General features: G+C 38.1%; 1 protein-coding gene across 1 annotated transcript in view; it reads left to right on the top strand.

The window, feature by feature from the left end:
• The window catches only part of LOC116722552 (shootin-1-like), a 33,627-nt gene extending 10,458 nt beyond the window's left edge, over window positions 1–23,169 (top strand). Inside the window, exons 4-15 of the mRNA XM_032566708.1 lie at window positions 2,324–2,418; window positions 7,230–7,425; window positions 8,490–8,587; window positions 10,178–10,259; window positions 12,168–12,262; window positions 12,348–12,494; window positions 13,586–13,739; window positions 14,567–14,672; window positions 14,965–15,047; window positions 18,889–18,989; window positions 22,107–22,157; window positions 22,468–23,169. Coding sequence (XP_032422599.1) covers window positions 2,324–2,418; window positions 7,230–7,425; window positions 8,490–8,587; window positions 10,178–10,259; window positions 12,168–12,262; window positions 12,348–12,494; window positions 13,586–13,739; window positions 14,567–14,672; window positions 14,965–15,047; window positions 18,889–18,989; window positions 22,107–22,157; window positions 22,468–22,578 — 1,319 coding nt within the window. The 3' untranslated portion in view covers window positions 22,579–23,169. The remainder of the gene's footprint in view (window positions 1–2,323; window positions 2,419–7,229; window positions 7,426–8,489; window positions 8,588–10,177; window positions 10,260–12,167; window positions 12,263–12,347; window positions 12,495–13,585; window positions 13,740–14,566; window positions 14,673–14,964; window positions 15,048–18,888; window positions 18,990–22,106; window positions 22,158–22,467) is intronic.

Genomic DNA, 23,169 nt, shown 5'->3' with positions numbered 1-23,169 from the left:
TAATTTATTTGCGCCTATTTTTTGTTATGTAGATTCTATTTTTTGTAGGGTTGATTGTTGCAACTCACTGCACTGATATGATATGATCGTGAATTTTACTACCTATTGATTAAGCAGCATTTTAGACCAATTGAGACCCGTAATGAGATGATTGTTTGGTAACAATGCAGAGGGAATTGTACTTATCTAAGCTGTAAAGAATTTTCTTAAATGCTTTGAAAATTTTATAACTGATAAAAATTTGTCTTGACAAAGGATTTTGACGGCTCCTCTAATTTAAAAGAATGATCTAAAATGCTGCCAGATTTTTGACAGAAGAGGGACAATGGCGGCATGTAGACAGTGGAGGTCAATTAGGTCAACTAAGACGGTGGGATTTTTCAAAGACCTCGTTTTCATTCTGGCCCAGGCAGTTTTGTATCAATTAAGCAGAGGCAGCAGTGGGGAAAATTGTCCAATTTCAAAGGGAAATGAATTTAAAATATGTTTTTTATATATATGTACATCGTGTAGAAGTTAAACACTCTTAATCTAAGAATGTACAATGAAATAGAGGATAAATGTGATTGGCAAAACATGTTTTTAAGCTTCTATGGTGGATTCAGCAGAGAAACACCCACAACCATGAAAGTTTTCACCTGTAGCTCCTGGTTGCCTACGTCCAACTTTACTTTAAGCGTCGTTCTAAATGAATATTTCCTAACTTGATGAGTTTGCTTATTGATGTTTGGCTGGCTGCTTTATTGTTGTGTAGAGTGTAGAGGTTTGAACATTGATCTGAGCTCATCTGGTTGGGATGAACCAATTTCTGGTTTGGAGTGTTGTTGGCTTCGAAAGCAGCAGAATATTATGGTTGAAATGATATTGTTGTTGTTCTTCTTCTTCTTCTTCTTTTCTTCTCCGATATGCTTAGATGAGGTTTGAATCTTTTAGATGGAAGCAGGCATTAAACCTACTTTTCGTAAAGCCCACATATCTGTATTTACATTTTATTGGTCTAATATGCTTTTTTTTTTAGTCTTCAAAGGAAATTAAATTTCTTGTTTTCATTAGATGTAAGCGGAAAATCCTAATGATTAAAATAAAGGCTTGGAAACAATTTCACTTAGTGAACTGAGATTTTGCACTAATTACTGCGTCAATCCACTGGCATGGAGTCGATCAGCCTGATGCCTTCAAGTCATCTTCATTCTGAGGTCTGATGTCCTTCATCTTCCTTTTGACTAAACCCCAGAGAGTCTTTATGGGGTTCAGGGAAGGCTAGTTTGCTGGACAGTCAAGCTTAGTGATGCCCTGGCAGCTGAGTTACCCTGGAAACAGCTTTTGGTATGTTTGGCAGCGTGGGTTGACACCAAGAGCTGCTGGAAAATGACAAAGCTTGTGAGCAGAAGGAAACGTGGAGTCCTGTAATATTTTCTCCTAGACGGCTGCATTGAATATTGATGTCAGAAAACCCAGTGGACCAACACCACATGACATGCCAACCCCCAAAACCGTCGCCCACTGGAAACGTCCAGCTGGTCATCCGTCAGCGTGGATTCTATGGCGCTCCACTTTTTCCCACAGATTCTGGCACAAGGAAGGAAGGAAGGAAGGAAGGAAGGAAAGAAGAAAGGAAGGAGAGAAGGAAGGAAATGTAAACTGTTTTCTAATCAGTTTCACTAAGAATAAAAAATAAATAAATTTCTGACAATTTTGTTTTATTCTATAACATTTTATTGGACAGACGGGCAACCAAAAAAAACATTGCGGCCCTTGCCATATTAAAACGTACCAGTCGGGCTGCTCTGTGCCGCTTATTTCAGGTAGAGCGTTAAACAAAAACGACCTTTTATTTCCCAACCGTTATGGTTACGGCGCTTCCTTATTTCAATATTAGATTTAATATCACTGCTTTAATGTGACTGAAACTTTTTACAGTGTGTGAGTGTGGGGGGGAAAAAAAACTCAGGATACGGTGTCAAAAACATCCACTGATAACATTCCCACATTTTAAAGATGAATGCATGTTCTTGGTGGAGTCATCTGATGACATAGTTCTTGATATCTTGAGTGCTAAAGTATTTTTACCCCTGCACTGGATTTTCCATGGTATTGATTTTGATGGAAACTGACTCATTTATATCATTTGCATTTACTTACAGTTGATATTTATGTACTGAATACTGAAATAAAAACAAACATACTGTACTATTAGATGGACAGGCTATCATACTAAATAAACTTATATTTGATTTTGTAAAGCACAGAATGATTGCAGCAGGAAAAACCGTTCAACGTTTCATGATGTCTCATGTTAATGAAACAATCTGTGATTTTTCAGTGTCTCAGAGAGTCATCGAGGAAGTCAGCGCCATTCAGGAGGACCTGGAGATCGAGAGGATGTGTAGAGAAAGTGCTGAAGCCCTGGCCTCAAAGGTGCATAGTATCCCTACACAGATGTGTTGCTTCAGTTTTGTGTCACACTAATATAAATCTAATGAACAGAAATTAGGGGTGCACCGATTGCAGTTTTCTGGCCGATCGCCGATTACCGATCTTTTAATAAGCTTAACCTGCTGATTCAGATTTTGGCCGATACCAATTTTTTTTTGTCTGAATAATTGCTCAATATAGCAAGACAGCTGTTGAGTTGGCAATAGTGGGGTCACTATTGTTAATTATAAATGTGCAGACAGAACTTAGTGAGCCGGTCTGTCAGTCAAACCTTCTTCACCAGAAAGCAAAAGAGGACAGTGGTTAATTCTTAGACCTTCGCCTAGCTAGATAAAATTGGTGGATAAGATCGGCTTCTTAATAAAAATCGGCCGATCACCGATCTCCCAAAATTAAGGAAATCTGCACCGATAAATTGGCGCTGACAAATCGGCCGGCCGATAAATTGGTGCACCCCTAACAGAAATGTGTTTTAAGACAATGTGACCAAAAAAAAAAAAGAAGAAAATAATGTAATCAACTAACTCGTGTCTTTGTTTAACTCAAGTCTGGGTTAAATGAATCCTCCACAACACATTAAAGAAGCCTCCCAGGATGGCACTATGGTCAGTGTGTTGACATGCAGATTACTCCACTGAATCAAACATGTTGCAATCAGAAGCGCGGCCGTCAACAGCACATCTCATGGGTGAAAATTGCCCCGGTTCCCTTCTTCAGAGCAACCTTGTTGGACGCTTCCCATTGTGGGCTGTGATTGAGTGTGAGGGAGCCAGCACACAGTGATTTTGTAGCCCACCGGTGCAGAGATTATAACTGTAATCATTTCTTATTCAATTTTTGTACAAAAGCCACTACAGTCCATCTAGCCGGGCCAAATTTGGGGTAGTGGGAGACTGATGGTGAATTATGGTGAAGGTCAAGTTTTAGGCTTTTTTTTTTTCAGCCTCTTTTTTTCTTCTTCTTCTGGCTGTACGTTAACTTTCAGTGTTTTTTCATTCTGCTTGTTTGTGTCTTTTTAATTTATGGAAAGTATCACTTTTATCAGCCCATTTATAAAGTAGGTCGTTTTCTATATTGCAAAAGCAGTTTTTTTTTGTTTTTTTTTTGCACATCAATATTTTTAGTGCGGAAATGTCTTTAAAAATAAAACTGAACATACACACTGCAGGATAATAAAAAAGTAACTACAAAACATTTACAATTTGACAAACCTATTAATTTGGATTGTCAAAAAATAAAAATCTAAGCTCCATTTTAAGAAATATACTGTAAAAGTTAAGTGACTAAATTCTAAGAGCTGAAGCAGAAGGCAACTAGTCTTTGTTTTGTGAAGATGTTTGGCCTCTAATCCAAAATATTCTGCAGATTTTCAGTAAACGACTAAATGAATAGTCATTCGAAAACAATCTCAGAACAGAACATTAGATTATCTGTAACACAAATCTTAGTCAATGTTTTTTGTCATTCAAATCTTTATCAAAATATTTTGCATCCAATTTTGAAATTAAACTTCACTCAGGCGCACGACTGACAAGCCTTTGCCCATTTATTTTTTGTCTCTTTTTAGTTTCTGTTTTGCTGATCTTATCACTACATATATTTTTGAAAAACCAGGACTGGAGGAATCCAAGTCAATGGGAGGAAGCCCAGACGGAGCTGTAAGAGAGATTGGAGTCGAGGGGAGTTGTGTAGGACGGCAGCGACCAGGTTTCTCCAGTATAAAACTACTTTCCTTTCACTGCATGCTACTAAAAATAGCTTTGACATTGAGACAGGGTACCAACTAAAGGTGTTGTTAGGGAAAACATTCATCTACATTAAAGCAAAAAGAGGAATATTCCTAACCTAAAATGCCCAGATATCTGGAAAAAGAAATGTAATAATTAATCTGGGTTGAGTTCAGTAAAAAAACAAAAACTGAATGAATATTTATGAATAAACATTGTTACTTATTTATAGTTCAAACCGCCTAACCTGTATAATCTTCAAACATTGTCAGAGTATGCAAGATTAAAAAAAAAACCTGAAAGATTTTGAAAAAGTCCCAAACATTTTTAATGCTTGGATATTTAGCTTAGGACTCACTCACCTAGGTAAAACTCAGTTTACTAAAAATGAATACAAATCTCTGCTCTTATGTAGAATTTCTGAGGTAATGACACATTTCCAGACACAGAGGCGATGCTCTGAGAACGTTGATCACAGCACATTCTTTGCAAATCATCTGAAAACGATTAAAGAAAAAAAACATTTTTTAGCAAATACTGACCGCAGTGGTAAACCATTTAAGTCTCTCGAGAATTAAATATTTTCTGACAATTCTACAAAAATCTGTTCTCAAATAGCACTGATTCCTCTGGTGCTGTCAGATCATTTAAAAAAATCCTCAAATAAATTAGTCCAATACTTTTGGACAAGCCTAGAAATGTCAAAAAGAATTTTTAAATCACATCTTAAGCCTGATGGTGAAAGCGCTCATTCTTGTCATACATGGAAAATGCTGTAGGTTTAAAGCGCTGAAAGGTGCGGAGGTTTCATTACCAACCATAAATAACTTTTTTCTTTGCTTGTTTCATTGCTTTATTTTTTGCTACAAATAGGCAAAACCGCATGCTGCTTTGTTTTGTGAGAACATGAAGGAATAGTGGCGATATTCCCAACTACTGGTGTAGTACTGGTCTATTCTTCATCTGCAAAAATGCTATTTCCTCTCACTGAATAACCACAATGTCTTATATTAATAGTTGACGTCTCGCCAGAAAGATCTTTGCGATATCCTGGCTGCAGTTCTTCTGATTGCTGTAGTCAGCTGTATGTTGCTATACTTCCTCTACCAACCACACTGTTATCCTTCAGTAAGTTTGAATTTAGAGCATCATATTTAGAATATTTAAAGGCATTAACGCTGGAATATACATTTTGTATAAGCATAAAAAACGCCTCCTTGAGACTGCCGAGCAGGGGTGTATCCAGGAAGTATTTGACCTGGGCTTAAACGGGGGCCGGTGATGATGTTGGGGTGTCACACCAAAATAAAAACCCAGACAGGAAACAGGGCTGGGATACCAGGAGAGCGGAACCTGATCTAAGAGACACATATCAGACTCATAACATGAAGACATTAAAAACATAAAGCTATTTATTTTCTTTCTAAAGTGATTGATTCAATGCAAAAATATGATTCTCGTCAGAAAGGCTTGGTGGGGGTGGAGTGGATCTAATCTGAGTGGATTTGCTATATTTTTCTGAACAGAAACCACAAATAAAAAACTTTTATTAGCACACAGTGCCTAAATTAGATTACACAAAGTTGAGAAGATACTTTTATATTTGAAATAATTCTTAAGTCTGTAGATAATAAGATTCCGATATTGAGCTCAGATTCAAACCCACTGATCACCAAAAATAAGTGGACTGTAAAAAAATGTTTACTACAAACTTAAGATTTCCGTATTGCGTTGTCACTATTACGCAAAACACACACGTTAGTCTATCCATAAGGTCCGAGTAGCCATAGAAAATGACAAACAAATTAGACTCGCAGTAAATCTCTTCACACTCGATGACGGTAGGTTAGCGGAAATATTTCTTAGGACCCTGGAAAGATGCGGAGACTGAGTGAAATTTCTTGACACTCCTACGTTCGAATCAAAGTAGTAGCTGTGAGGGAACAGCAATTGAAAACTGGAAAGATGAAGATGTGGTTTTGATGCTTAATGTTTTTGCGGCGTTGTGTAATCAAGGTAAGATGAAGGGGCCGTTGCTTCATAATAGTGACCTTCGGAGAGAGCAAGCCAATGCGATGTCAGTCCGGATTCATCTGAGTATGTCATTTATATGGGCATCTGTGCTGAGCTGTTCAATTTTGTTGAGAGAATGCAATTCCACGTTATGCATTGTTGATTGCGTTTCAGGGAAGAAGAAAAAAATAGATGCTGTCTGAAGGGTGTCATCAAAAGCAAGACTTGCTGCAATCTGCTCTCTACGGGATGCCATTGATAATGCTTTTTATTTTATTTATTTATTTTTTTTTACTTTTTCGTGTCCTTTTCTTCTTCCCCACCTCTTTCTTCAGATGACATCTAGATGCATAATTTACGCCGCCCTCCCTCATGATGAGCCTCATGACGGTTGTGCTGAGGGTCTTTGCTTTGTTGATGCATTTGATCGACGGGTGGACGACCTTTCCAAAGTGCAATCATCACTCTCACAGTGAAACATCGTGTCAAACAGACAAAACACAAAGCAAAACACGGCTAAAAATGTCCCACCAGAGCTTTGAATAAACACATTTAATTCAGTCACACCAATTATTAGGACTGTAGAGATAAATGTGCATTACTGTACCGATGCCTCTTCTGCCATCAAGAATGACTGACATACATATATCTATATGAATGCATGTATTTGAATATGCTGAATGGACCTTGAATATCCTGAGTGAAAAAAATAATATATATGTCGAATAAGTGCCGAATATACTAAGTGAAAGTTTAAATATTTAGATGAAAGTTTGAATATATTGAATGAACCTTGAGTATATAGAAATTATTTCTCTTGGAAATGTAGAGTTTTGTTTGCAGGTTTTTGAATTCTTCTGATATGAGTGAGGATCTTTATATATATATGATATATATATATATTTATGTTTTTCTTTTTCAACTGACTGGAATGCGTTGATGGTCCAAAGGACTTTCATGATGTGAAAACAAAAATACAATGAGATTGGATTTTTGCATTGAGAAGAAAGTATGCAAACGACCATTGCTCTTGTGTTCTCTCTGCAACGGAAGTTAAGGCGTCAAAACCGCTCTCTGAAGAGGAAGAGCATGATGATGATATCGTACCTCAGCCCGGAAACCATCAAAGACATCAGCCTGGATGAAGAAGAGCAAGCCGACGATGAGGAGAAAGTTGGGGAGGAAGAGGAGGAACAAGAATCCGCTGCCACAGTTTGCCTCTCCGCCGACTGCACTACCTTTATCTCAGGTAGATCATTTCTTTGGCTTTGAATCAATCTGCATTGACTTCATGTTTAATAAAACCAACAAAGACAGAAATCTGAGGGTTTTTTGGGGTTTTTTTACCGTTTATCTGCTAGAAATGATTAAAAGTACTGGTCATGATCAAAATTTATAGGAAAAAATAACATTTTATAGAAAGTCCACAGTACAAGGTGTGTTTATTCACTGAAAATCCTTGATCATTTAAGGGGAATGCTGAAAAAGAAAACTACTGTGGGTGTTGAGAAGCAATAGCATTCGGAAAAGCATTATTGCAGCCACAGTATGTCTCATTGGAATAGTTAAGAAAATTACCAACATTGTGAAGCAGAGCTTGTTAAGTGGCCAGTTAGCACCAAGCAACTAGAAGCAGATGAATTTGTTCATGACAAAATAAAGGTGCTCATGGATCCAGAGTGAAAAATAAAATTCCACCAATAAGGTTCTGGAACAAGCAGATATCTTCAGACTGAGCAAACAAAGTCCAGTCGTCCTTTCACTACATGCGTGTTGAAGCAGAAGATTAACTTCACAATCAAAGCTGGTAATTAACCAATTTTTAAAAGCATCGGGATCGACTGATTTCTGGGCAGCGATAAAAAGGCAGTGGTAGGGGAATTACCTGATGTTATGCTAGTCAGATAAGTAAAAGAAAATTAATATTATTTTCATCCAAATTATTATATTCAGGGTTTCCCCCAGTGTATTATAAGCCTGGCGGGCCACCAGGCTTTACTTGTGTCCCCACCAGCCTAAGCATTGCTTATTTATTTAGGTTTTTTTTTTTTAAATGTTTGCATTTTTAAGACTTTATAGTTGGTGTTGAGATATTAATCTTTCAATAGCACATAATTATCAAGTGGTATTTTTGTATTTCCTGTCAACTTTAAAAAAAAATGTAACTCAAAAACACGACAGGTCGCTGGATGAATGACCGCCCTAGAGCCCAACCACTGGGCTTAGCAAGTTTTCTGGGGGAAACCTTGACGTTCATGTTTGTTTCAAATCACCATCAATCCAAAAACGATGTTTAATTCGTTATTGTTTCAGAGCTACAAAATAAGTTGGAACTGACACTTCAGGAGAAAGATCAAGTCATCTCTAATCTTGAATCCACGAGGCAACAACTACAGACCGCCTGTGATGAAGTAAGTTTAGGATTTCTAATTGCTTTATACTTTGGTTAATTTGACTGCCTGCAGCATCCTGTAAGGAAAATATTTGTCATAATCGAAACGGACTGACTGACACGCCAGCTTGGCTCGCTTTGCAAAAACAGCTTTTAAAATGGGCCAGCGTCGTCTCTTCATGGAGAAGAGGACGTTCCATACTGAGACAGTGGATCAGACTGTGTCCACCCGTCTAAAGACTGCCGTGTTATTAATACACATGTGAAATGTGGCTGAGTTGTTTCTTCCGTTTTTCTTATGTGTTGTGGCTCTCAAAATTTTATACATCCTGTTAAATTTTCACATTTTAGTGCCATAAAAAAATGTGTTCAAAATATTTTCACTTGAAACAGTTGTCGTGCAGTTCAACTGAAAAACAGCTTACTGTGTTCAAGGGGAGGTGCAAAAATACTTTAAACGAGCTGCAGTAACTAGATTTGATGTGCACACCCTTAAGCAAAAGTTAAACCATATTTTTTTTTGTTTTGCTTTTTTCTTTCTTTTTACCTTTAAGTCTTCTTTGATTACAGTCTGTCAATATTCTTGCAAAAGTTTTCAAAAACTGTCTGTGGTTTTCTTCAGGTGAATCCACTGATCTGATTTTTTTTTTCCCCTGGCAAACTGAGTCCTGTGTCACAGTTTCTGTCCTGTCCTTTCAATAACTAGAGAAAAGGTTTTGTTATGTCTCTATTGTCCAACTGCTTATTCTGCTGTGTAAAGGAGGCCTAACAAAAGTAAAACTCACATGTGGCGTTTTTTTGTTGTTGTTGTTTTTTGCCACTGTCATCAAACTCTGAGCTCCTAGAATCCCTTGTGAAAGTATCGTTGGTAATATGTTTTGATTCCAAGCTGATTTTCCCACAAAAGCAAGATTTTACGTTGCTGGGAGACCCATGTTGTATATTCTACTCATTCAAAGACGAAAAGGAGTCGGACGGATTATTTAGACAAACTTTAGTGATGAAAAAGGATGAACGAATCATACATGATATGATATATAACAGAGTGTCACAGAAAACACAGCTCTTTCAGGAACACTCCTCCATTTTTTTTTTTTTTCATCTTCTAACTTCTAGTTCTAAAGCATCATGGGATATATAGTCCGTTCCATTAAAGGTCCACAGATAGTCAGTTTTGAACCAGATGCTAACTATGAAATGCTAACTAGATCTATGAAATAACAATTACAACTCAAATAGTTACTTAAATATTAAACTACATCATCCCAAATAATAAGCCATAAACTACCAAACAAATTCTCAACAATCCATGTAGACTTTAGCTCCAGGAAGTATAGAGAGAAATGTTTTTCATTTAAATTTGCAAAATTACATTTGATCTTTTTGAATCCTGAATGCTTTGTATATGAACTTTCTTTCTGTTATCTTTACCTTCACAGTGTTTGACAAAAGTCGTTTAAGTTTGTCACACATATAGATTAATGTGTGACTTTTAATGCTAGTTTCACTTTAAGAGACCATATTATTGTAAAATAGCGACACGTATACAAAAGAGACAAATCCATTTCATTATCTTTCATAATGTTTTAATTTGTTTTCTTTTATGCAGCTGATGAAAGCGAAACGCAACAACACGGATTTAATTGCCGAGCGTCTGCAGCAAAAGAAGCTCCTGGACCAATACAGCAGAGGTTAGAGAGCCGTCCATGCTGCAGGGATGCTGCAGTATTATTAGTCATGTGAAAAGATGTGCACCCTTTTAGGGTAAGGAATAAACATTATTTGCCTCATCAATTTGCAAAAATTAACTATTTTGTTATGAACACATATCGTGGGTCACATATAGTTCAACATTTTCTCCTCTCTTTATTCACATTCACCCACAGCAACAGTAAAAGGATACAGTATGGAGAGAAAATGTCCTATTCAGACTAAATGAACCGCTATGGGAACTTTGGCCTGATTCACAGGAGTCATTCTTTATTTAATACGTGTAATTGTGAATGTGACATGTGACATTCCGTTTCTTCGAAATGCATTGTTCCAGAGCTGAGGTGTTGAATCAACACTGTCAACATCTAAATAATTATCTTTGCCTTCACCTGGTGCCTCCACTCCACTTTGCAGTCATCACTGTCTCTCTCATAAAGGAGAGAGACAGTGTCTCTCTCATGAAGGAGAGAGACAGTGTCTCTCTCATAAAGGAGAGAGACAGTGTCTCTCTCATGAAGGAGAGAGACAGTGATCGGTGGCTCTGGATGGGTGATAAATGATACAGAAGTTTCAGAGCAAACATTTTTAGGTAACTTATAAGTCAGTCTGAACTTCCGCACATAAAAATGAGCTTCAGCCCTGAACAGAAAGCAGAAGAAGAACTGCAAAGACTCAATTAAAAAAAAAAAAATTAATAAATAAAAACCTAAAGCAGAAATGTCCAACAGGTTATTCAAAGCTCTGGGTGAGAGTCGGTTTAAAATATTACTGTCTGTAGGAAGGGCTTTTCACTCTCTGACTACCAGAGCAGCACTCGTAGCACTGAGGTATTGATTAGTGGACAAATCTGTGATTGAAGCTTTGAAATCAGTAACACAAAAGTATTCACTCCTCTTGTAATTTTTAGTTTTGTTTTATTTTACAAGCTGTAATTAAATGCTTTTAAATTTAAATAAAAGCATTTAAATACAGCTTGTATTTAAATGTGTCCAGTCCCTTTGTCTTGCAGATCCCCTCTGTTATATAGCAATGGCCCCTCCCTTTTTTTATTTTTTATTTTTATTTCATGACGCCTCTGCACAAAATATTGTACATTAGCTCAGTAGAAATAACCACATACTGTATATATGCAACTGTGGAAAAAATTAAGAGGCAACTTAAAATGAAACAAACAAATTTTATGTTTGAATAAAATGAACATTGTTCTTTTATTATTCTATGAACTACTGACAGCATGTCTCTGAAATTCCAAGCAAACATTTTGTATTTATTTTCCATGTCTTTATGGACCTTGCTTTGTGGACAGCCATGTTGGAAGAAGAGGGACCAGCTCCAAACTGTTCCCACTAAGTTGGGAACATGGAATTGTCCAAAATGTCTTGGTATGATGAAGCACTCAGAGATCCTTTCACTGGAACGAAGGGGTCAAGCCCAACTCCTGAAAAATAATCCCACACCACAGGTCGCTCTTGAGAATGACCCATTTGTTCACAACTGTTTGTAGAAACCAGTCTGCATGCCGAGGTGCTAAACTTTATACACCTGTGGCCATGGAAGTGATTGGAACACCTGATTCCGATCATTTGGATGGATGAGCAAATATTTTTGGCAATATAGTGTATTTATGTGTGTAGATAGATATTCCAAAGGGTGATTAATACTTTTCCAAAGCACTTTATGGCATGAAACCATGAAAGGTCTTTTTATTTGTCTGTTTCAAAGCCATACACCTTTCCTTGAACTCTTGCAAAGAGTAAAACTGTCCATAGTGTTTACATATCATGCTGGACTTTGCTGCTTGTACAAAGTGACTGAGGTGTCTTTCGTTGGGACTTAGCAATATGTAGCTTAACAGAAAATTAAATGTGTAAATGTCTTAATATCAGTTTCTCAGTTTGCTGTGGAGGAATATGAAGCTTTGCAGCATACTCTGGACCTGGAGCAGAACCTGAGGACAGAAGCAGAAAACTTTGCCAGAGACGTGAGCCCATGCTCTTTTCTCATCTGCAACGTTGTGTTCATAAGTCTCATCTATATTATGCTGATTTACTTATTGGTGTGTTCAGATGCTGGTCGAACAGACAAAACTGAAGAGGCAGAGTCAGATCCTCCTGCAGAGCTGCATGCCCAGCCCAGCTCTGCAGGATGTGGTCAGTCAGGTGGCCGCTCTGACTGAACAGATGGAGACCCAGAGGCTGCAGCATCAGAACCAGGTCCGATCCGAACCGCGAAACACTTTCCACACAAACTAATCTGCTTGGAAAATGGAAGCTGTGTTGATCTTTGTCTTCTTAAAATTTGTTTAAAAGTTGTTCTTTTTTTAAATTTTTTTTTTTACATGTCTAGCTGTTGGATGAAATTAAACATATAAACTGTTAGGATAATAAACCTGTCAGCAGAGATTAAGGGCTGGTAGCTTGTCAGCTAAAGCTAATTTCACATCAGTTAACATCTGTGGATAATGTAAAGCTGTTACAATTCTTTGGAAAGGAAAAAGTCATATTGTGTATAGTTGTCCTAAGAATCAATCAGAAAAACTGCCTACTCTAACTGTAGTGAAAACTAACACAAATAATGAAAAATGAAATACAAGCATATTTACAGTATCTTGTTATTTGTTTGATTTAATGATATGGTTTTAGTTAAAATCCATGAGCAATAACGCCAAATTATAGATAAGAACTTTAGCTTCATAGCTAAGTTCTTATAAATATTCTTATAAATAAGAACTTAGCTTCTTACAGATAAGAGGCTAAATTCTTGTCCAAAAGGACAAGAAAGAAGCTAAGTTCTTTCTTAGTTCTTCAAGCTAGACTAGCTTAAAGAACTTCTTTAAGTTAACTTGCTAAATTAAAGCTAACTTAGCTTTTGTAGCCCAAAGGGTACTAGCTTAGTAAGGTTGCTCACTAAGCAGCCTTTTCAGGAGATACAGTTTTAGAAATCAAACTGGGCCATGGGATATTTTACTGCAGATGAACTGGCTTCTCTCTTGTGGTATTTAGTATGGAATATGAGAAAAGGAGTTACAGCACATGAAAATAAAACAAATACTGACATTTATCATTTTAATGTAACCAAAACTTTGAGGTTTATCTCTCTTCTGTTACATATTTTCTGGTTGCCTTCCTTCTCCCATTAGTCAGGGGCGATAAATCAGTTAATTAGACAGTAGTCCCATTATGCAGTGAAAAATATGACAATTAATATTGGCTAACACTTAACGCAAAGTTCATTTAACAGTTGTTTTATATTTTGTGACTATTCTTTAGCCTGACTATAAATATGGTTTATGTTTGGTCACCAGATCAAGCAGATGGAAGAAAAACTACAGACCTGTGAAACACAAAAGGAGCTAACAGCATTGAAGCTGAAGCTGGATCTCCTGGAAGAGGAAAGGGAGGCGTGCCGTATCCGCTGCTTTAACGCTGAACAACAAGTCAAAGATCTACAGTTTACAGGTAAGAAGCTTAAGAAATGTGAACTCTGAGAGTCACTGGAGTCCAGCACACAAGCTACACCGCAAAGCACTGACAACAGGACAGCTTTAGCCTTTGAGCACACTGCAGCAGTATTAGGAAATGGTTGGAGGCCTGCTTGTGTTGGACATAAGCACAACATATTCTGCTGTGGTATTCATGTAGTATTACACTATAAAAAGTGTATCTGGGCTGTAGTTCATTTTATTAACATTATTCTCACTTAATTTTTTTGATTTAGTGATGACAACTTACTTTTTTGTGTTCAATTAACTCAGTGGTTCCCAAAGATTTTCTGGGCCCCCCTATGGATTACAATAAAATCCCCCCGCCCCCCCAAAAAATCAGCTGGGCACACTCATCGTTCAACCAGACATAAACCTATACACATATTTTGTTTTCAAACTCCACTGAAGTTTATTTCACACTTCAGGTTGCAACAAAAGAAACTACTAACCATCTTTACAGTGAAACACTTTTGTGTAACTGTTTTTTTTCCCATTCATCCATACCGCTTCCCGTGCCCCCCTGCAATGGCACGGCGCCATTACACTTAGTAAACTTAATTGAATTACTTGTAACCAATTGAAGCAATTCAATTAAGTTGGGTGAGCCAGTTTCTTTTTACAGTGGAGTCAGGTATATATTTTGCAGCATCAACAAAGAGCAAATTAACTCCTCCCATCTGTGTTCCTTAAGTTTTCCAAAGATCCAGTTTTACTTAAAATGGGACTATCTTCATTCCCTTGGTCCTACACTTGAAGCTGTTCCTAAATATTTCGTGTAATTCTATGTGTTTGACTGGCCAGTTGAGCAACTTCAAAAGAAGCTGAACGCTGCCACCAACCCTCCCCCAGCACCTCCACCTCCGCCCTTGCCTCCTGCAGCCCCAGAGTCGACCTCTAACCCTCTCAGGTTCAATTTTTTTATTATTTTATTTCTGAACATCTGTATTTGAGGAGTTGTTGAGGAATCCACTTATATAATGTAATAAATGCAATGAAATGTTTTAATAGAAATATATTTACAGATAAAAACTTTTAGATGAGGTCGTTTTACATGATTCTAGATCTGAGAATCTAGAATGGAACCACTTTGTTTCAGTGCATTTTGAATCCAGGGCATTTTGAATGAAAAAAAACAATCTGCTCTAATACAAATGTTGCAGTTTTATTCTAAGAGTTTTGTGTTTTTTTCCCCCCTACAGCTCATTGCTGACACTGATTCGAAAGAGAAGGAACGTCAGCCATGACATCCCGTTGGTGGACCAGGACTCAGCCAAGCCTGCAGGTACACAGCGAACATCTACACACCGCCTGCTTCATTTTATGTCACAAGGTCAACACAATATGATTGTTTTAAACCAGACATGTGCTCTGACTCATAGTAAAACCTACCTAACTACATTCTTATTTTGAAAATTATGTCCACAGTGTTGCTACAAAGTATACACCCCGTTTCATGATCAACAGAGTGGATGAAAAATACGGAAAAAATGAGGAAAAAAGGTGAAAAAGGAAATCTGGTCTCTACATAACAATGGCAATTAAATTTAAAAATTCACAAAAATTAACAGATTGCCGTAATGTTAAACCCCCCTTTAAAAAAACCGGCAGAGACGGCGCCAACTAGCAGAGATAGTCACACAATGAGGGGAATGGAGATGAGTTGAGAGCAGCGAATGTGTCTCAAATTATTGCAGCCTACGTTTTGCTGGTTCTGGAAGGTCCATTCCCTGGTTAAATATTATCCATGGCTAACCGCTACAGCAGGAAGACTAAAGTACACTCCAACCAAACCAATCCAAGAAAAGGTTATTGAAATGTATAAGTCAGGGGATGGACACAACAGAATCTGAGCACTTAGTATCTCATGTAGTTTAGTGAAATCCATCAAGATATTGAAGGAATATGTCTCAAGGGCAAGTGGAAGAAAGTTGGTCTGTTGGGACCAAAATGGAAGTTTTGGCCATCAGACAAGACGTCTATGTCAAACGCTACACATCACCAAAAACACACCGTCTGTGAACCATGGTGGCAGTAGCCTCATGCTGTGGGGGATCCTTCAAAGTAGCGGGCCCTGGAAGAGTTGAGAAGGTAGAAGGAAAAACAAAAGCAGGAACAGCCAGAGATCTGTGGCTTCAGAGGACATTTGTTTCCCCAGCAAGACACCAGGCTTTCACTAAAGTCAGACAGAAAGGATTTAAATACAACAAGGCGGATGTTCTGGAGCGGCCCGGTCCGATAGAGAAGTGGTGGCCTGCGATCCCCCAGGCAGCCTTGACGGAAAGCTGAGCATGAAGAATGGAGGGAAAGGGCAGCGTTAGTGAGTCCACTCTGACCCCCTGCTGGGATGGCAGCCAGAGGAGCAGACACTAAATACCAATTTAAATGGGGGAAACATTTCTACAAAATATTTGTCATTATTTTGTAGAAATCAGTTTTGCTTTAACAATAAAGTGTTACGTTTTAGACCTTTTTTTTTTTTTGTCAAAAAAGTCAAAGTTTGTTATTCACGACTGATTTGTCAAAGCAATAAAAATAGGGAAACATCCTATAGTAATAGTGTAACATCCAGGGGGGTGAATACTTTTTGTATGTGCTTGATTAAAAAAGAAATGCTTATTTTACTAATTGCATGGGAACACATCTCTATTATGTGACACATTTAGGGGTGATACTTAAACTCAGTGATTATTCATAAGAGAGTCCACACGCTATAACATGGACCTCTCCGGACCTAGAGGCAAAATGGTCAAATAGTTTTATACTGCGATGCAGATTTTCAAAAGCTGGTGGAAAATGCAGACGTGTGACTTTCTGAATTCGATTAACAGGTTAACAACATGTCGGCATTGAAAATATTCGCACTTCTCTTTGTCCCCTTTGTCTTTTTTTTTCTTTTTTTTAGATCTCTGCCTTTCCGAACAAAATGAACTGCCCGTTCCTCTGTGCCATTCAGCCCGTAGTGGGGTGCATAAAACAACATTTTATGATGCATTTTAATTTTTTGCCTTCTTTTAAAACCACTAATACTCTTTCAGCTGCTCTATAATTAACCAGAAGCCCACTTTGCGTTCAAAGGTTTATTACTCAAATTAAGTTCTCAGTTTTTTCCTGGATTGCATTCTGTGTGGCATAACTGGTTTAAATACTTTAAGGTCTTTTTCATTTTACACCCGATCTTTGAAAATGAAAGTTTCTTATTAGGACAAAATGTGTCGCTTAAAAGAGGTTTACGATGCCATCCTTCTCAAAATCTGCATATTTGACCTCCTCAGTTAACATTTTAAATTCTTCAATTTGTGAATTTCAATTGAAGCCTTGGCTTGTCGAAGCAGGTGAGTCGCCCATGTTGACTAAACAGATTGAGCTGAGTCCTCATTTTGTCCAATAGTGATCAAAAATGTGAGGTCTCAACTGAGCACCATGCACACAGTATTTTAAAATTACATACGAGATTGAATAGGCACCAACCAAGGATCTTCTGCTCTGACTCCTGAATAATGGTCTCATTTTAAGCACTGAAGGAGAAATATTTTTGCTATTACTTTAACACAAAATTGTTTTTGTGTAACATTTGTGAAAGACATCTCTGGAACAAATGTTCGATTGTGAGCGCCGCTGAATGTTCCATTTTAGAAAATTAAATATTAACATACTTTTTTTTGTGAATGGGCAGAGTTTTTTGGCTGAAATAAACGATTTGTTCTCATCTCTTTCAGCCTCTCCTTGAAAAACTTTTGTATGGAAAATTGCATATTCGCGTGTGCTTTTATATGGAGAGCCATTCTTGTCTAAGTTTGCTAACCTCAGACATTCCCATTTAACAGACTCTGAACTGTGATTACTGCTAAATCGGTTGTCGTGGCAACAGTTATGAAATTCCCCCATGATTACAGCCGAGCTCAACATCACAATAGTTATGCTACACATGGCCAAAAAGATGCAAGATTAGATTGTTCACCAACCTTTCGTTCTAGACCTCGTTGAAAACATAATGAAAAGTTCTAACACTGATCATTTCTTTTAGAAAATAAAAAAAAACTTTTAATCTGTGGTCCTTCAGTCATGTTCAATAAATTTCAACATTTATGACAAGCTCAATTATTTCAGTACAGCATCTTCATTTCCTAAGTGACTCACAGTATATAGATTAATCACACGGAGACTGATGTTTTCAATTCTTTTTTTGATTGTAATGATTTTCACCTTACAGCTAATGAGAAGACAACATTGCAAATCAATATATGACATCAGTCTAATAAAAAATATTTTTCTTAATCCAGCCAAGTTGGATTAAGAACAATTAAATGATCTCATTTAAAAGTATGTTTAACACCTGCTTAAAGGTTGTTTTTTTTAATAAAAGATACTTTTAACTTGACAAACGAGCCTCATCATAATGTTTATTTTAATATATTTTGTAGACTGTATAGATAGGGACATGGTAAATATTAAACAAACAGCCTCCAACAAGACTTCTACACGTTTTACAAAGCCACATCAGGATCAGATCAAGGTCACATCAGGGCAGATGTGGCCCTGGTGTGACCTTGACCAGGGTTACATCAAGGCCACCTCAATTCCTCCACCGACTCTGTAATCAGTTCTTCATGTTGCCGCAAGATGCTCCCATCAGTGAGCGTCAGTTTTAAGTTCAGTCCGGCTCAGGTCCTGGTGAGAGGAACTCAGAATTTCACAGAATCCCACTTGCTGTTTAGTGACGAAGGATTAGTAAAGTGCAGTTCTGCGGCTGCGTTTCAAATGTCCGGGCCGAGCTGCAAAGATGTGTGAGAGCAAGTTGGCCAAAAAAAAAAAAAATACTCATTCAGTTCCACCAGTTGTGTGTGGAGCAGTGGGCTGAAATCTTAACAGACTTTTATGAAAAGCTTTTGAAAATATACTAAAAGCATTTCACCCAAGTCATACAACTGACTTGGGTGATTCTAACAAACGCTGAAGAAAATGTATGTGAACTTCAAATAATGCAATGCAGTTTTTTTTTTTCCCTTAAATCCTGATAACTCTATAATAATGTTCGTGTCCATGTATTCAGTAAAAGCTACACATTTGCAATGTTAGCTGCTGGTAGTGAAATGTGACTCCTGTGTTCATCTCTCACTGCACAGGAGATGTCCGGCATCAGGCTGTGGAGGAAATGATGCAGAGAATTAAAAAAGGAGTTCAACTTCGACCAGTGAAACAGTCACCAAACAGAAGTGAACCAAAGGTAACAACAGCCTATGATCCATTGTCTTTATATTTACATTTTAAAATCAATTTGGATCTGTTTTCAGTTGCAACTGTTGTGATTCCATGATGAAGCACCTAAATGCAGAAACTGATACAGGGATGAGGAAGTGAAAATATATAGCAATTATTTCCCAAGCCAATAACAAGAGTCAAAAGTAGAAGCTTTCCATCAAATTTAGATTAGGTATCAACCATTTAGTGTAGGATGCACCCAAATGTGCATTGAGTTAAGGTCAGAGGTGACATTGGACCAAACAGCATTATCCCGTCCCAGATTGGCACATAATGTGCTTGTTTGTTAAAACGGACCAGGTAAACTGTCTTCAGCAAGAATTCATAGACATCGATGAGCCGGAAAAGGGCAGAGTATCTTCTCCGGGTCAGGGAGGAGTTTAAGTATCTCGGGATCTTGTTCACGAATGAGGGAAAAATGGAGCTGGAGATCGACAGAGAGAATGGCGCAGTGTCTGCAGTGAGGTGGGCACTGTGCCGGTCTGTCGTGGTGAAGAGAGAGTTGAGTCAAAAAGCAAAGCTCTCAATTTGCTTTTTCCCTCAATTTGCTCTATCCCTTAGAGATAGAGTGAGAAGCTCAGTCGTCCAGGAGAGACTCAGTGTAGAGCTGCTGCTCCTTCACATCCAGAGGATCTATTGAGTTGGCTTGGGTATCTGGTCAGGATGCCTCCTGGACGCCTCCCTGGTGAGGTGTTCCGGGCACGTCACACCGGGAGGAGGCCCAGGACACGCTGGAGAGACAGTGTTTCTCGGCTGGCCTGGGAACGCCTTGGGATTCTCCGGAGGAGCTGGAAGAAGTGGCTGGGGAGAGAGAAGACTGGGCCTCCCTACTTAAGCCGCTACCCCCGCGGCACAACCCAGGAAAAAGATTGATGGATGGATGATGAGAATGGATTTACTCAGAGTATAGTGAGATAAAGATGAGGAAATATCATTGGCCAATGGACTGTTGTCAATGTGCCAGGGCAATGTGGGAATAACACGCCGGTCAACATGTCCGCATTGACCACGAGTTACAGTTCTACACCATCCACCCTTCCTGGACCTCACTGATGAGTTCTTGTCCTCATGGTGGTGAAAGCTGTATATCTGTCTGCTCATCCAGGCTATAGAGGAAGCCTCTGACCAAACTGATGTAACAATGATGGATTGGTCACTCCAGAAGATTTTTCCCACGTTGCATTATTAATTGACAACACTGCCTGTAATGTCGATGAGGCCCTGTTGCTGGGGAAAGAGAGAGGCTCATTATGTTTAGTGTGACCTTTTTTTTTTTTTTTTGGACTTAGGTCATTACAAAAAACTGTGACACGGGGAGAAGAAGGTCTATGCCATGTAGCGTTGGTGAATTTATTTTTACACTTTCTCTGTAGAAATGCTACGAGTGTTATAAGATATGCTCCAGGGTATACTTGACTGAAGAGTTCTATACTGAAAATAATCTATTATTAGATGAGAGGAGGGCCGGTACCCTGCAGGTTTTAGAAGTGTCTCTGCTTCAGCACATCTGAGTCAAATAATCAGGCCACCAGTAGGACTTGACTGCATACCGAGGAGGTGGTCCGGTCCTTTGAGGTGTCGAACCACCTAAAAGTTGCAGGACACCGCAGCCTCGAGGTCTGGATTTCAAGAGGCCTGACCTGAGGTGATAGTTGCGTGAAGTGTTATGAAAGAAAAACCGTGCCCGTGTTTTCAAAATTGTGACTAATAGAGTTGTAAACATTATTTTGGATGGTTGCATAGAAAAACCAAAAATAACACGAAACCACTCTCATTGCACTCAGTGTCCTTTTGTGATCAAGTTGATGATTAAAACACTTGAGGTGTTACGTTTTCATCAGCAGGCCTTTGTGAATAAAAATGGGCCAGATTTTTATTTTTATTTTCCCTCTAATTTGTTTATCCTTTAGTTTGTGTTAAACCCAGCTGGTGGCGTGTCCTCAAACCGAGTGAATTAACATGGTCAGAATGGATTTCTTTGTAGGATTTAGTTAGGCTGAGGACATAGAGAAAATAGAAAGGTGGTTTCTACAGGATCATGGTGAAATTCATGGGCAGTCTTCTGGGCTCTGAAATAATTGGTACGTTGGAAATTTATGTCATTGGGATTTTCAGTGTTTTATCTTTCAGTCAGCTTATACCTTGGTAGATTGGACCAATTCTGTGCTGTGCATTCCGCGCAACCTGCATTCATAACACAGACTCACTGTAGCTTGAGATCCACCTCTGAAATGTATGATATCTGATGGAGACATGGGCAGAGTTTTACAACTGAAAAACATTTAAAAATCAGATGCATGACACTTACTACAACGCCGTTCAAAATGGCACTTTCAAACAAGACTTTCATTCAGATGACGAAGCATAAATTTATTTCAGAGCACAAGGACGTGTCTGCTATTCTGTCTTTACGCTCAAAATATATATATTTTTTTTCTTTCACGCTAAAACTGACATCATATTGGTCGGGAGTTTGAAGAACAACAGCACCAAATGCAGAATACATTAAACACTAAACGCGGACAAGGAAAATGGAGCATTGTGATTGGAACAGAAAATGTGTCTTTGCTGCTAAAATCACTGAAGTATACCAGCTGCAGATACTAAGTGTTCCAAAGCCTGTTTTTTTTTTTTTTGCGCGCGTGTGGGTGTGTGTGTGTGTGTGTGTGACTCCATGTGTGTTGAGCATACAGTATATTGTTCAGTGCTCTCAAATCCATCAGTGTTCAGGATTATCTAAGAGCTTCTTGTTTTGTTAAAACATGACGTACGGTCAGGACTTCTTTCAGTCTCCTTGTTCCTCCTTAACAACTCTGTCAAATTAGATAGCATTAGGGGCTGCTCTGCAAGGTCATTATAAATAATGAGGATGGAAAAATTGTCATGACTCAAAATGCTTATGTGTTAACACATTTGCTTCTTGTAGAAAGCATACATCTTCATGCTTGAGTACAATGTTGTATCTTTGTGGTGAGAGAAGCAATTTATTCTTTAAGTGCTGAATGAGGTAAAATAAGCATAATGTGTCAGGCCGCTGTTTATTTACCAAACCCATTTTCTACTTCTATTTTCCTTTTATCAGATGGAGAGGCTGCCCTCTAATTCTGCCATTCAAGAACTTAAAGGAATCATGGTAATGGGACTTTGAAGCCGTGTTTTACTAGTTAAACTTTCCCTTTTTTTCCCCTTCTGTGTTATGGAAATCTTTACTTTAGCATCTGTATCTAGAAAGGCAGTCAAAAGCAGTCTAAGTAGAAAGTACAAATCATTTATTTGATTGAGGTAATTAACTGGTTAGATATACAGACATAACGAAATATCGTATTAAATGTTCTTTTGGTCGAGAAGTCACAGTAAAACAAATTCAAGAATCACATTTATTTGTACATAATATTCGCAGTTATTTCCCTTATGTGTCCCACACGATTTCTTGACCTGTCCAGGAGAATTTCAACACAACTCGCCCTCAGCCCAAAGCTGTGTCACCATCACCAGGCCAGGACGAAGAGCTGCAGAGGATTCTCCTGAGAAGGCGGGACATCCTGAAGTCCTAACATAACGCTACAAGTCATTCTCCTCATCATGTACATTATGAAATGCTTCTACCGTTATAAGTTACTGGATTCATCCCGAAGTGTAATGTTTAGGTTTAGGTGAAGAAAGCTTTCACGCAGCCTCAGTGGATAACAGTCATGTAGTCATGTAGTCCCTTTGGTTACGTTCACACTGCAGCCTTAAGTGACCCAATCCCGATTTTTTTGTCACACTTTTAAATATTTAAGTGTGCCAAAAACCATGCATCACCCTGAATCAGTAGCCAAACCAACACAAGTTTACAGCTATCTCCAACAGAAAGGCTTGTTAAGCAGCAACTTTGACTGATATTATTGACATAAAAATAATATCTTGTTTTGTTAAAGTCGGTAGCATACAATTCCCTTGCAATTTTTTACTGTCCTGCAGCTGAGATTTTCTTTGCTGAATTTCTTTGAATAAAACCAAAATATAAATTATATACAGTATGTTGCAGAAAATGTTGCAGAATATATACAGTATGTTTCTGCAACATACGGTATATATTTTAGATTTTACAAACATTGTCTCTGTGTCACAGCAAGTTGGCTTTTAAAAAGCTTTTCATAAAT

This window comes from Xiphophorus hellerii, chromosome 7 (genome assembly GCF_003331165.1).
Source record: "Xiphophorus hellerii strain 12219 chromosome 7, Xiphophorus_hellerii-4.1, whole genome shotgun sequence".
Classification (NCBI taxonomy): domain Eukaryota; kingdom Metazoa; phylum Chordata; class Actinopteri; order Cyprinodontiformes; family Poeciliidae; genus Xiphophorus; species Xiphophorus hellerii.
This window is presented reverse-complemented; position numbering and strand designations above follow the sequence as displayed.